The following is a 15,381-nucleotide window of genomic DNA, read 5'->3' as shown; positions in this document are numbered from 1 at the left end:
TTTCTTGAAATTCTCAACAAATATATTTTAGATTTTCAAATTCTGAAACATTATGCTTGACACAGTTATTATTTTAGTTGCGTTTTGGTTAATGCGTCTCGAAGTTTTTCTAATTAATTTTTTTTATACTCTTACAGGCTCGATGATTTTGCTGGATAACACCTAATGAATTTAGAATGCTTTGGGGAAAGCGGTATAACCACTACTAGTGTAACATTTACATATATTAATTATCTTACTAATAGTTATTCAGTCTTTTCAAATTTTGTACTTACAGGTTTTGAAGATCAAATTTACAAGTCAAGATGCATTATTTTGCTAGAAATATTATGTAGAACTCAATATAATAGTCTAGCTCGAGGTGTTACCAATGTCTTTTTGTTAAGGTGTCAAGCAAATATTGAAACTAACATCATGGGATGTTAACCATTTTATTGTAATCAATAACTAGCTCTTTTCCTCTCTCTCTCTCTCTATATATATATATATATATAAGATTTTTATATGTACTTTTTTCAATATCCATTTGAAATTTATTGATAAAAATAACTTTTTTGGATATCGAGCTTTAGGAACCACTCGTGATGAATAAAAGACCAGAAATATAAAATTAGTACAATAATTTCAAATAAAGACCAGAAATGCTCGTCTCTAAAGATAATCTAGGACCAGTAACGGCTGGTCGCTAAAAAGGTTTAACGACCAAACAATATTTATTTTTCATGATATTAATCATCCATTAGGGACGAGATATGTAGTCTCTAAAATGCAATAACGACGAGATATATACACCGTCCCCAAAAACTTTTTACGACCAGATTTTTAAACCACTCGCTATTGGCCTTTAGCGGCGGAGGCTATTACGACGGGTGGCGACCAGAATTTTCCCGTCGTAATTGCCCCTTTTGGGACAAGATTTGGACTTTTAGGGACCAGATTTCCCTTCCTTAAAGGCCATTTTTCTTGTAGTGAACATGAGGGGTGAATACTAAGCGCGGGTAGGATTTGGATACTTAGAGACTTAATCATAGATGTCCATATGTCACAATGGTAATATGAGATAGGAGTATGACTTAGGCTTTGAATGTAAGCACAACTCGATGTGAATGCGACAGACTTGAGTCATATAACAAGAATATGATCCTAACATAGGTGTTCATAAATCTCTAGCATAGGCATGACATGAATACATCGAATCTGAGTAGAATACTCCCGAGATAAGTACCATAGGGTACATGAAAAGATATCTATTTGAATATAGGAATGCACCTTACTTCTGATTATCTTGTTAGCTGTTAATCATGATTATGAATACCTTCTCTCATCTTGCTCATTCTCGTGAGCGAATTATAGAGGACTGAGAAAAAAGGAATTATTGGTACTATTCATATAAGATACTTTGCTTTACAGAACGGACATGACATGGTGCATTGTACATGGAGGACGTAACGTGGAACATGCGTACATGGGAACGTGATTCATATGGCATGAAATGTGAATACCATGACATGGGGCATGGGACCATGAAAAATATGGCGTTTATATAAGTACCTACACACCATGGCGTATGGACTTGAGTTCATGAGTATTGAAGTAAGACTAAGGCATTAGTCTGACTTGCATAGAGCACAAGTTGCAGGCTAACTCTTGGGTACTCAGAGACGTAAGACATGGATAAAACATTACCTTTAGAATTTAGTTATACCGAAAGAATAGGACATGGTTCAACATAGTTTACTCTTATCACCGTGAGTAAACGCCCTTGTTATAAATAAGGCACATGAAAGAATGGATTATAGGCATGTATAACTCGTTCCTCGAGCATCTAAGACATGGGTAGAAAGTCACCTTGAACATAATGAGGCCTAGATACTTAGCGAACGGAAAAAGGAATCATGTCATCATGATCGTAAAACATTATCTAAAGGAACATAAGCACGAATTACATAGAATCATGGGTAGGACATCCATCTTGGTTCACCTTCATTATTATCCCACAAAATCATTGTTACGATACTGCTATAAGTGGAATGCATAGTGAAATGAATTGGGGCACGGGTATGTGGTAACATGGATAACATAATCATAGGGGTCAAGATCATCATCAGATTTGAAAAGCACTTAGATGCTAGAACATAGACATGAGTATAAAAGCATGACAGATACGTGAGACCTGAATGCGGGTTTTTTTTTTAACTTTAGACACGAGCACACCTGATGTGCGAAACATGAAAGGACATTCCCTTGCATACCTTACTATCGTATGAAGTCTTAATTTTTGTATCTTAAATGCGGAGTATCAATCTCTAACATGGGCATGATATGGGTACGAAAGACACGAGTAGAGTATGTCTGGGCATTAGTACCACATAGTACATGAATTACTCTGGAATTGGAACCGTTATACCCTTAAAACTCTCTATTCGCTCTAGAAATTTATCTTATAACATAATTACCTAGTACTTGATCTCAACAGCATGACAAAAATCACATTTTACGCATCTTATCTTGGCTACATGAAACTGTGATCCTCTAACATAATCTCCTTAACACCTATCAACTTACGAAACACATAATATATATCGGCACCTTATCGTACGATCTCCCTCTTAGTTCAAAAGCTGACATTTAAAGCCTGTGGATCTCTCGTGTTAGCGATAAGTGGTCATCTAGTGGCTCTGCTAATTTCCTCTAAAATACTGACGACTCATTTCTTCCGCTTACTTCAAGAAAGTCTTACTTACTAGGAAAACTAGATTACCTAAATGAACGGGTTTCTAATGTACATAACTGGCATACTAGCTTTGTCAGTCTTGGGGAAAACTCTTTTCTGATAACTCTTAAAGACTCTTCTTCTGTAGCTTTCTCTCTTACTACTTAGATGGTTTTCTTCTTTCACCAATTTCTATACCTCAAATTTAACTTAAACCTTTTGGGTTCTAACACGCCTTTGGTGTATTCAGACAGTTACCTTAGTAGTGCTAACTTGACTAAGTAACTCAAATCGTACTTCTACTAACTCTGCTGAAAATTTCTAATTCACTGTATCTATTCAAACTTACTCACTATGCTTCTGTTAACCACTTGCTAGCATCATATTCTCTAATTATTCTCTGAGTACTAAAGTGAAGCATAAGTTTATTTCTAACTTTTCCTCCTTATCTGACTATATTCTGGGGTTGTATACTATCTTTCTAAACTATAGACATGAATCACACTTAGGAAACTTCATCTGTCTCAAACAAGGAATTGGAACAACTAGCCCCAAACTCCCTATACACTTTCAAAATTATATCATACTATACACATCAGGGATAAATACTTAATCACATAACCTAAGAGGGAATTATCATATCTTTCATCTCATAGTAATACCTGCTTCTTGTAGTAACTTACTCACGTCATACTCTCTAGGTCTTAGCTGAATAAGCTGAAATAATTTGAAACTAATACTAAAAAAAAATTCAATATTGTCTGCTCATGGTTTTCTTATCGCATCAGTCCCTTCCTAGTAATGTTCATAGATCATATGGAAAATATATATATCCTTGAAAAAGTCGAGACTTTCTAGTATTACAAGTGGTTGGCTCTTAGGCTATTCCCCTGCTCAAAACTACCGTGGACAATTTATGCCTGCTGCGGTTAACTTCGTAACATGCTACCTCGTGGGGTCTTAAATATGAACCATCACCCTTATACTATAGCTTCATGGTCAAAGAGTCCAAATAAACTTACCCTATAGGGTATATAACCTATGTGTGCTACCATACCGAAATTTGTCTTTCAAATGGTATTAACACCTGATAAACACACCATGCACTATTTGGCAAGTCTTGGGTCTCGAATTTCCTTCTTGTCACTTACACATTTGATACGTTCAGAATTCGATGGAAAAAAAATGTTACTTACTGCTCTAAGCTTCATGGCACGAATTAGAATAATTCCTGATGAATCAAATCTGAAAGATACACATCGATACGGTAGAATGGGAAACAACACACGAGTCCGAGTGATTTCTGAGAACATAGCTCTATTGCACGATCTAGAGTTGAAAGAAGTGAGACAATCTTAAATGTCTTGGTGGTCAATTGTTTATATGTGTGGACGCCACACACATATAAAAGTGACCCCACTGGACACGGTTTCAAAGACTCCTTAAGACACTTGAAAACCTGGCTCTGATACCTAGCTTTGTCACGCCCCGAACCGTGGCCTGGGCGTAACACGACACTCAGGCCTTGCTTGCATGTGTACGAGTGAACCTCATGGCTTTCTTGTCAACATGGGCATCAAAACAATATACTATATGTGATGCAATTTAAATAAATCATGAAAATGTAATTTGCGGAATAAAGTCTTGAAATTATCTCATAGCATGAAAAATCATGAAAACGTAATAGTCTGCAAGCATGAAAACATAACTGACTATGTGAACTAACATCTGTCTATCAAACCTCTAAAACATGTCTGAATACTAACTACCAGGACATGGCCCTGGACTACCATAGCTGAATACTAATGCAAACTCCATGTTGAACCCCGAGAGGAGTGGGGCTCACCAGTAAGCTGATAACTGAGGTGATCCTACTGTGCAGGTGTATGCTTCTGAAAACCCGTATCTGCACCGTGAAGTGCAGGCTCCGGGCAAAAGGGACGTTAGTACATGGTGAATGGTACTAGTATGTAAAACCTGCTGAAATGAAGATCATGGCACAACATAGGTATAGGACATGAACAGAAACTGAATGTAACTTGAACATGAGCATGAAACGTGGGTAAAGTCTGAAAACAGTAAATCAATGGAAATACATGTATATAAAACTGCTTGTAAAGTGGGGATGCTATAGTAAAACCGACAACATGATCTGATACTTGCGTCCTACCAGCAGAACACTCACACCTTGCCAGGGATATGAGATTTAAGTAATAATAAGCATGTAAGGACCAAACTGCATAATGAAGGTGTTGCCTCCTTGCTGACAACCCTTATCCAACGGTGGCTACGTAGTTTCACGCTATCTGAGCCTTCTCGGTTAGCTAAGCAAATCCCAAAAACATGAACATGATATAGTTGGCTAAAAAGCCCATGATTTTCGTGAAATAACTTGTAATCATGATTTCATGAAATATCTTGTAATATGGTTACATAAGATAACTTGTCATAGTCTTGCAAACATGTTCTTGATTCATGAGTAATAACAATAATTCATAATTATATATATATATATATATATATATATATATATATATATATATATATAATTGACTTGAAAACATGCTTGTAACTTGCTAGATAAAATCATAAAGTTTCATATAAACAAAATGAGAACACATGAGGAAGAATTCATGATTTATGGATTAAGCTAGGGTTCCTAATAACCGTAATGGAAGATTAGGAATACAATAACGAATATAGATACAAAATTCATGTACATAAATACATAAATACGGGCTACCAATATGTTGGGTTTAATGTCCTAGGATTTGAATTTCATGGATATCAAGAAACGGAACATGGGGAAGAATGTAGAGATTCCCACATGTGGATGGAAGTTCTACATACCTTAATTGCTCCAAAACTTGAATTAAAGACTTGAGTTTTTGAGAAGATTTCCTAAATCTTGATTCTTGAACCATGAGATGGGTTTTCTTGAAAACCCTAGATTAGGAACAATGATTTCTTGATTAGATTATTAGAGTATATGTTAGAATTGAGTTGGAATAATTAGAGTAGGCTTACCTTGGTGTTCTTGATGATGGAAGAGGGTAGGAGGTCGTTCTAGGGCTTGAAGGAATGAAAAATAATTATTTGAACTGATATGGACGAATATTTACTGTTCTAGAAAAATTAAATTTTACACTCAGTTAAATACTGGCCGTATTTTGAAATACGGGCTGTATTTTGAAATACGATCTGTATTCCGTATGGACTGCACTGTGTCTCTTCAGTACAATGGTCATAACTCTTTGCACAGATGTCCGTTTGACCCCCATAATATACCATTGGAAAGGAATTTCAAAGCTCTACAACTTTTAGCAAGGAAGTTTTCCCAAATTCCAAATACGTTTTGAAATACGGGCCGTATTTTGAAACACGGTCCGTATTTAACGATGTAACCTCTAAGTGTCAAATTCCAGAATGCTCAGAAATCTTTGGTACCAGTTTATAACTTGAAATACGGGTCGTATACTGAAATACGGTCACTGTTCATGGGCATAAACCACCATCTTACAACTGAAGAGGAAATTTCAAATTCCCACATTCTTTATTTGGTTTTCTAAGTATAGGATCATTGTCAAAGCTTAGGTTAAAGGTACAGGGTGTTACAGGCACCCAGGCAGAGGTGCTCGATTTTAGCCAGACATTGCAACTTGTCATCCCTCAGCCAGCTGCCGATGTGGTGTCAGTTCATACTTCTAAGGCGGAGACGTCTCCTGATGTTCCCAGCTCCTAGTACGCCCAGGTATGCCGAATCCTCATTTGTGTGCTTAGTTCGATGCATTGGGGATAATGCAAAATTTTTATTGGGGTAGGCTATTTGGTTTATTGTTGTACCTTGTATATATGAGTCTAAGAACCCCCTCGGCTTGTCTTGGCCAGTATTCTTTTCTTGAGGGGTTTTATTTCTGTTGAATCTGGCATTTTTAGATTGTTTTGGTAAAATAGAGTACTTATGACTTATATGGTAGTGGTTTTTGAACTTATGGCATGTTTGGCATGGTTGGTTGAAATTCCTGAATTAAAGTGACCCCTCCAATTTTTGATGCATACTTAGATATTGTTGTTGATGGACATGTATGATTCTTTTTATGACATTATAAGTATTGGGGTACTGTGTGTGACGAATGTTCGCATGAGAGGTTACACTCGACTTAACAAAAGAGATCCTTACGCCATTGTGTGTGTGAGTTGTTATTTATTGTTCATATACAACATTTGTAATCTAGAACTTGCCTCGTTAGTTGTGCTCGATTTCTAAGGATAGTTTGGTTGTTGAAATGATCTTAGGGTTTCTTTGGATGATTTTTTGTGCATCCTTAAGCCTTTAAGCCTACCCGTTCACATAAATAATCCCTAGTCTCCCATTTTGAGTCTTTTGACCTTTTTTCTTGACTAACCACGAACTAACCTTTACCCTTGTTTAAATTTTCCCTGTTTTGCACCCGTTCCCTCATTGACACTTTGAGAAAATCAAATTAAGGCTAAAAGCCTAAGTTGGGGGTGACACACATGACATGGATATTGAGGCATGACGCTTATGTTTGGGGTGGTAGTAAGTTTGCATAGTAAAGAGAGTCGGTGTGGAATGTAACTGCATGCATCGGATAAGTATAAAAAAAACAACTTGGTTATGTGTTTATGTAAGAAATAAAAGTAGTAAGTACAGACCACACTGAGGTTAAAGGATTGAGGGAAGAGAAATGAAGAAAAAAAACAAAAAAAAAAAGGAATAAAGACTAAGAAGTGTAGTGTTCATGGAGGGTGAGTCACTATTACCTAAATATTTATCCCACTAGCCCCTAAGCCTACAATACAAACCGAGAATAAGTCCAAGTGTGATCGCAACCGAATAGTCCGAAGTTCACAGTATTGAAAATAAGGGCAAGCATATGGCATTTGCATCTGTAGTGTATGAAGTTCTTTGTTAGTGTGAGTGTTCTATTCTTCTTTGTCTCTGTCCCTGTTCTTCTTGTGCATACGTGTTTGGGGACATTTTTTGGCCTGTGTGAGGGTATAAGGGTTGAATGTGTAAAAGGAGCGACCACTCGAAGCGACATTTGTACGTGCATTGATACTTCTGATAATGTGATGTCATAGATTGAAGTGTCATTGTGAGTCATAGTGAATCTGAATTATGTGTTGTACCTGTGAGTATAAAAGTGAGGTGGTTATCTATGAGAAACATGCACGCCTATAGTTAAAAGTCAAAACCGTTGTAGACATTATTAATCTGTGATATCTAAGCTGTAGTCGAGTCATATGTGTCGTGTTACTTGCTTGAGGACAAGCAAAGACTTTAAGTTGGGGGTGTTGATGTGCCCCGTACTTTCGGCATATTTGATGCCTTTTGATGATAAGTTTTACTTGTTTTTAAGCAAGTTTGTGTTGTTTTGATGTGTTTTTATTATGTTTCAGGTAATTGATGGTTTAAAGAACAAAAACAAGGAAATTGCATTAATTGGCCACAAATGAGAGAAGTACGGACCGTACATATTTGTACGGGCCTTACCACTGATCGTATTTCAGAAGGTGCAAGAAACAGAAAGTTCAAATTTGATGATGATGGAAACCGTCAAATTTTACAGACCGTATAGATTTAAACCGGCCGTATTTATATATACAATCCATATTTTGTCTCGTAATCTGAAGATGAAGAACTGAAGGAAGACAGGTTTGATATGGACCGTATTTTGTGTTATGGACCATAATTAAATGTATGGACAATATCTAATGCTGCCAGTGGCACTTTTGTTAGATGTAATTCCGCATTTTTGAGACCTTATAAATAGTTTATCCTTGGTCTTTGTGTAGCATTCATTGTCAGACTTTATTCCTTGACTTCATAGCATTGAATACTTTATTGTTTTGGAGCTTTTGAGACAAGACTAACTCTTATTCATCTCCTTTAGTCAATAGTAAGCATTATGACTTCTTTAATATTTTGCTCTTCGTTCTTTAATATGAGTAGCTAAATTTAATACTATGGTTGTGAGCCGAATGATGGGTGTTATCTGATTGGGTATTTGGGATTGATATAAGCATAATGGATTGTTAGGGTTTATAAGCATAATGGATTGTTAGGGTTTACTTCTTCTTTGGTCTTCAATGTTAGTTGATGGTTGAAAACATTAACTTAAGCCATAAACCTTGCTTTATTTAGGAAAATAAGTTAGTGTTTGGTAAGAACAAGTAACAAGAACTAGGAGCGTTAATTCTCGTTTAATAAATTCACTTAGGAATAAGAGGAATATACTTGGCACATATTAACCATTCTTCATATCAACTCTTTTATATTTGGGAAAATCATAAAGAGAAATACTTCTTAACTATTGGGAAACATTAGAGAGTCAATTAGAGGTTAAGTGCATTAGTACAATAATCCATTAGAATTATATCAAGATCAATACCCATAGCATTACACTTCATCTAAGGGGGACACAACCTTGGTTTCTTTAATCCAATTAATTACAATCAAAGCAAAATAGTTAGTAAATGACCAATTTTTTACAAATTCACCAGAATACGAAATTAAACCGCAAGTAAGTAGTCAACTACATTAGTAACCTTTTCACACCCTATTCCCTGTGGATTCGACCTCAACCTAGTTGGGCTACTATATTTGACAACGTCTGCTTTACGCTATTCATTAGGTGTAATTTGAGCGTACCATCCTTCCAATTAAACTTAATACTTATAAATAAAAACACGTCCTACAAACAATTTAAACCAACAGTCACAATGATTAGTTACCCAAATGGCAATAGTCACATAATAGTTACTAACTCTCAAATGTGTTCCTTCGGAATAGTCACTATCATTTCCACCCTACTTATAAAAATAAAAAAACCTCCTAAAAACAATTTAAACCAACAGTCACAATGATTAATTATCCAAATGGCAATAGTTACTAATTCTCAAATGTGTTCCTTCGGAATAGTCACTAACATTTCCATTTGAAGTCCTTCAACCGTTAAAGTCCAATCTAAATAAAGGTTACTTATAAATATTATTTACGAAATATGAAAGAAGCCATTCTTCTTAAATCGGCATTCTGACAATAATTCTTCGATTGTTGAAGAAATACTCATGTTCCTATTCTTTGAATGTTTACTCCATCTTCTAAAAGTCTTTTCTCCTGTTGGGTTAAGTTCTTGTGGGAGAAGAGATCAAATACTACAATCTTGATTTCGTAAGTAGTCATTGTATTCTAAGGATAGAATTCCCATTAAACCAGTTACACCGTGTGAAAAAATTATTATCCTATAATTTTCTGGAAACGTCTTATCTATCTCTTTATTTTAAAATTTTCTTGCACAATTTTACTCCATGAGTTATTTTTAATATTCTACAACAACATCATGGGGAATTCTATACAAGTGAACTATGACAAGGATGGAGAGTTGGAGACCTCAGTTGGTTCATGTAGCAGGATGGAGGGTTATCCTATTACAAGATCCGAGGACCAAATATGATTGTGTGAATTTGGAGACGTAAAAAAGATCCAAAGTGATTTGGCGAAGAATCGCACAATTTTACACCAAATAAGACTAATGCTACTTCGTAGGCTCGCTGCAAGCCCGTTGGTGAAATTCGTCTCTAATAATTTTGTACTTATGTATTTCAGTCACCATTTAAAATTTAATTTCTTTTCATCCAAGAGAATTGAATTTTGAAGTTCTTGCTTTGGATGAAGGTTTAGTTGTTAACTGCTGAGGATTCTGGGAAGAAATGATACTTTTTTGCCCTCTGCTTGTTTTTATTAATGCTCTATTTCCACCGTACATAAATATATGTTTATTAACTGTTGTTTTTCGCTCATATTTACTTAGGGCATCTCCAACCAAATGGTGCAAACACCAAAATGGTGCAAATTAACTTCAACCCATTGCACCATTTTTTGCACCAAAAAAGAATATTCCTTTTATATTCTTCTCTCTCTTTTATATTATATTATTTTCTTTTACTTAAATTTTATTTTTAATTTCATAAAAAAATCCTTTTTTTTTTCTTTTTTACATATCCATCCCATGTAATTCATAATCCTTTGTTATATAATCATTTAATATAAAGTTATTTTATACCATAAAATTTTAAATAATATAAATTGTAAGCAAATATTATACGTTATACATATTAATGGATAATTCAAATAAAAGTGAAATCATTGATAAAATATAATTAAATAAATGCTATTACATTAAGGTAGAATTTATTTTAATTTCTACATAAATATTCAACTTCCATGATTAGTACGTTGCTCCCATAAATGCTCTACTAATGCATTACGAAGTGCAAAACGAGCATCTTTGTTCTTAATTTTTTTGTGTCGAGCTAAAAATTGTTCAAATCGATAATTTTCATTTACTACCATTTCTACTGTTGGAGTTGGACCTTCCCAAGCATCTTAAATTGGTGCATTAAGATCACGCTCATCCTCGATTATCATGTTGTGCAGTATAATACACGATGTTAATATATCATGTAGCACTTCTTTTCTCCAAAAACGCGACAGCCCTGCAATAATTGCAAAACAAGATTGCAAAACTCTGAATGCACGTTCAACATCTTTTCGACATGATTCTTGTTTCGTCGCGAAATATTTCTTCTTTTGAGATTGTGGCTCTTGAATGGTTTGCACAATTGTAGACCATTTTGGATATATACTGTCAGATAAATAATAACCCACATCATATTTGTTTCCTTGAATAACATAACGGGCGGGAGGAGCAATACCTTTAGCAAGATTGGAAAACAGATGTGACGATTCTAAAACATTAATGTCATTATTGGTGCCGGGCATACCAAAATATGCATGCCATATCCAAAGGTCATAATCAGCTACAGCTTCAAGAATTATTGTTGGAGATCCACTACGACCTGCATATTGTCCAGCCCATGCTGTTGGACAATTTTTCCATCTCCAATGCATGCAATCTAGACTACCTAGCATTCCTGGAAAACCACGTTGCTCACCGATGTGAAGAAGCCTTGCAACACCGTTAGCTGTTGGTGATCTCAGATACTGCTGGCCAAAAACCTCTACGATAGCTCGACAAAATCTCTTCATGCTTTCAATTGCAGTTGACTCTCCAATTTTCACATATTCGTCAGTGGCATCCGCTGGCAAGCCGTATGCCAACATTCTAAACACAACTGTGATTTTTTGTACAATAGATAAACCAAATCTACCCATCGCATCAGCATGTTGTTCGAAGTACGTATCATGAGCTTTAATTGCATCAACAACACGAAGAAACAAATTCCGGGACATCCGATATCGACGACGAAACATACCATCATTATAGCGTGGATTATCTGAAAAATAATCGAGAAATAAATTATTATCAGCTGCTTCACGATCTCGATTGATTACTAAATGACCTGGAACAGAACCAACTCTGAAAACTTCATTATTTTGATATTCTTGCAAATATTGCAACATCTAGTTGTTCATGCGAATATTTTGCAAGATTACTTGCTGCTCTTCTGCAATAGTATCATCTAAATGTAAAGATGATAATGATGAAGAGGAATTTTCATCATTATTATTAGAAGAACCTCCAGTATAGAAATTCATTTTCAGAAGACAAATAAGAATGTTTGATTTGATTTTAAAATGAATTGGAAATCCTGAGTTAGTTACCTAAATGATGTTCATATTTATAGATTAGGATGAAATCCTATTATTATCCGGTTGAGATAAGGATGAAATCCATCTGACGGTTGAGATTAGGATGAAATCCATTCAACTGTTGAGATCAAGATGAAATCTATCATATTATTATCCGGTTGAGATAAGGATGAAATCCATCCGACGGTTGAGATTAGGATGAAATCCATTCAACGGTTGAGATCAACATGAAATCTATCCTATTATTATCCGGTTGAGATAAGGATGAAATCCATTCGACGGTTGAGATTAGGATGAAATCCATTCAACGGTAGAGATTAAGATGAAATCTATCCTATTATTATCCGGCTGAGATAAGGATGAAATCCATCCGACGGTTGAAATTAGGATGAAATCCATTCAACGGTTGAGATCAAGATGAAATATATCCTATTATTATCCGGTTGAGATAAGGATGAAATCCATCCGACGGTTGAGATTAGGATGAAATCCATTCAACAGTTCAGATCAAGATGAAATCTATCCTAGTTTGGCTCTACTTTTATCTACATATAGTCAAGTCCCAAAATACCCATTCATACGAAATTGGCTTTAGTTTTTCTTTAACCATATAATCCACTTTTCATCTATTCACTTACAAAAAATGTCTACCCGATCTACAGGATACTCTACCAATGAAGATATGGAATTATACCAAGTTTATTTAGATGTATCTCAAGATCCAATAACGGGTATAAATCAATCTAGAGATAATTTTTGGGGTCGAGTGGAAGATGGGTGCAATAGTGCAAAGGATGAGTGTTGGGAGTATCGCAACAAAAGATCGTTGGAATGAAAGTTATTGAGAAGGCTATAAGAAAATTAAATGGTTGTGTACGTCAAGTTGAAAATTTGCATCCTAGTGATGCTTCAGATAAAGATATTATGAGTATTTATTTTGTAAAATTTTATACTTTATTTGTATGTATTTACTTACAGTTTCCCTTCAATTGTTTTTCTAAAATATTGCAGATTAATCAAGCAAAATGTTTACTTATGCAAGATCCGGACCACAAAAAAGGTTTTAAATTTAATCATGTGTGGGATATGATGAAGGATTTTGAGAAGTTTAAAGATGTCGATGCTGGAAGTAAAAAAGTTCGAAAGCAAGGCTCTTCTTATATATCATCGGAGTCTTAGACTCCTACTCCTGATTCACCTCTAGTATCATCTCCTAACTTATCATCATTTTCACTAAATTTGAATGAGGATGTTGCAGGTGATTCCACATCATTGTGATGATGTGGAATCACCTGCAACATCCTCATTCAAATTTAGTGAAAATGATGATAAGTTAGGAGATGATACTAGAGGTGAATCAGGAGTAGGAGTCTCAGACTCCGATGATTCCACATCATTGTGATGATGTGGAATCACCTGCAACATCCTCATTCAAATTTAGTGAAAATGATGATAAGTTAAGAGATGATACTAGAGGTGAATCAGGAGTAGGAGTCTCAGACTCTGATGATATATAAGAAGAGCCTTGCTTTCGAACTTTTTTACTTCCAGCATCGACATCTTTAAACTTCTCAAAATCCTTCATCATATCCCACACATGATCAAATTTAAAACCTTTTTTGTAGTCCGGATCTTGCATAAGTAAATATTTTGCTTGATTAATCTGCAATATTTAAAAAAATTGAAGGGAAACTGTAAGTAAATATATACAAATAAAGTATAAAAATTTACAAAATAAATACTCACAATATCTTTATCTGAAGCACCACTAGGATGCAAATTTTCAACTTGACGTACACAACCATTTAATTGCCTTATAGCCTTCTCAATAACTTTAATTCCACATTCCAACGACCTTTTGTTGCGATACTCCCAACACTCATCCTTTGCACTATTGTACCCATCTTCCACTCGACCCCAAAAATTATCTCTAGATTGATTTATACCCGTTATTGGATCTTGAGATACATCTAAATAAACTTGGCATAATTCCATATCTTCATTGGTAGAGTATCCTATAGATCGGGTAGACATTTTTTGCAAGTGAATAGAGGAAAAGTGGATTATATGGTTAAAGAAAAACTAAAGCCAATTTCGTATGAATGGGTATTTTGGGACTTGAATATATATAGATAAAAGTAGAGCCAAAATAGGATAGATTTCATCTTGATCTCAACCGTTGAATGGATTTCATCCTAATCTCAACCCTCGGATGGATTTCATCCTTATCTCAACCGGATAATAATAGGATAGATTTCATCTTGATCTCAACCGTTGAATGGATTTCATCCTAATCTCAACCGTCGGATGGATTTCATCTTTATCTCAACCGGATAATAATAGGATAGATTTAATCTTGATCTCAACCGTTGAATGGATTTCATCATAACCGGATAATAATAGGATAGATTTCATCTTGATCTCAACCGTTGAATGGATTTCATCCTAATCTCAACTGTCAGATGGATTTCATCCTTATCTCAACCGGATAATAATATGATATATTTCTTCTTGATCTCAACCGTTGAATGGATTTCATCCTAATCTCAACCGTCGGATGGATTTCATCCTTATCTCAACCTGATAATAATAGGATTTCATCCTAATCAATAAAAATGAACATCATTTAGGTAAATAACTCAGGATTTCCAATTCATTACAAATTTGTCTTCTAAAAATGAATTTCTATACTGGAGGTTCTTCTAATAATAATGATGAAAATTCCTCTTCATCATCATCATCATCTTTAGATTTAGATGATACTATTGCAGAAGAGCAGCAAGTAATCTTGCAAAATATTCGCATGAACAACTAGATGTTGCAATATTTGCAATTATATCAAAATAATGAAGTTTTCAGAGTTGGCTCTGTTCCAGGTCATTTAGTAATCAATCGAGATCGTGAAGCAGCTGATAATAATTTATTTCTCGATTATTTTTCAGATAATCCACGCTATAATGATGGTATGTTTCATCGTCGATATCGGATGTCCCGGAATTTGTTTCTTCGTATTGTTGATGCAATTAAA

At 35.0% G+C, this 15,381-nt stretch overlaps 1 protein-coding gene across 5 annotated transcripts; it reads right to left on the bottom strand.

Moving 5' to 3' along the window:
• Window positions 1–10,866: 10,866 nt before the first annotated feature.
• On the bottom strand, window positions 10,867–14,679 carry LOC132636734 (uncharacterized). 5 transcript variants are annotated; one of them, XM_060353760.1, is made up of 3 exons: window positions 14,100–14,679; window positions 13,825–14,016; window positions 10,867–12,037 (listed from the first exon to the last, which is right to left on the bottom strand). In XM_060353760.1, exon 3 carries the CDS (start codon window positions 12,012–12,014, stop codon window positions 11,127–11,129), a length of 888 nt encoding a protein of 295 aa, XP_060209743.1. In that variant the 5' UTR covers window positions 12,015–12,037; window positions 13,825–14,016; window positions 14,100–14,679; the 3' UTR covers window positions 10,867–11,126. The 5 variants fall into 5 exon arrangements, with proteins under 5 accessions (XP_060209743.1, XP_060209751.1, XP_060209734.1 ...); XM_060353768.1 differs by having other exon boundaries at window positions 13,825–14,679; XM_060353751.1 differs by lacking the exons at window positions 13,825–14,016; window positions 14,100–14,679 and adding an exon at window positions 12,366–13,616.
• Window positions 14,680–15,381: the final 702 nt, after the last annotated feature.

The sequence above is a fragment of the Lycium barbarum genome, chromosome 1 (genome assembly GCF_019175385.1).
Source record: "Lycium barbarum isolate Lr01 chromosome 1, ASM1917538v2, whole genome shotgun sequence".
NCBI lineage: Eukaryota > Viridiplantae > Streptophyta > Magnoliopsida > Solanales > Solanaceae > Lycium > Lycium barbarum.
This window is presented reverse-complemented; position numbering and strand designations above follow the sequence as displayed.

What these genes read in the sequence shown, in the direction of transcription:
- LOC132636734 (XM_060353742.1), bottom strand. Translation starts at nt 12,164, where the DNA reads ATGTTGCAATATTTGCAAGAATATCAAAATAATGAAGTTTTCAGAGTT.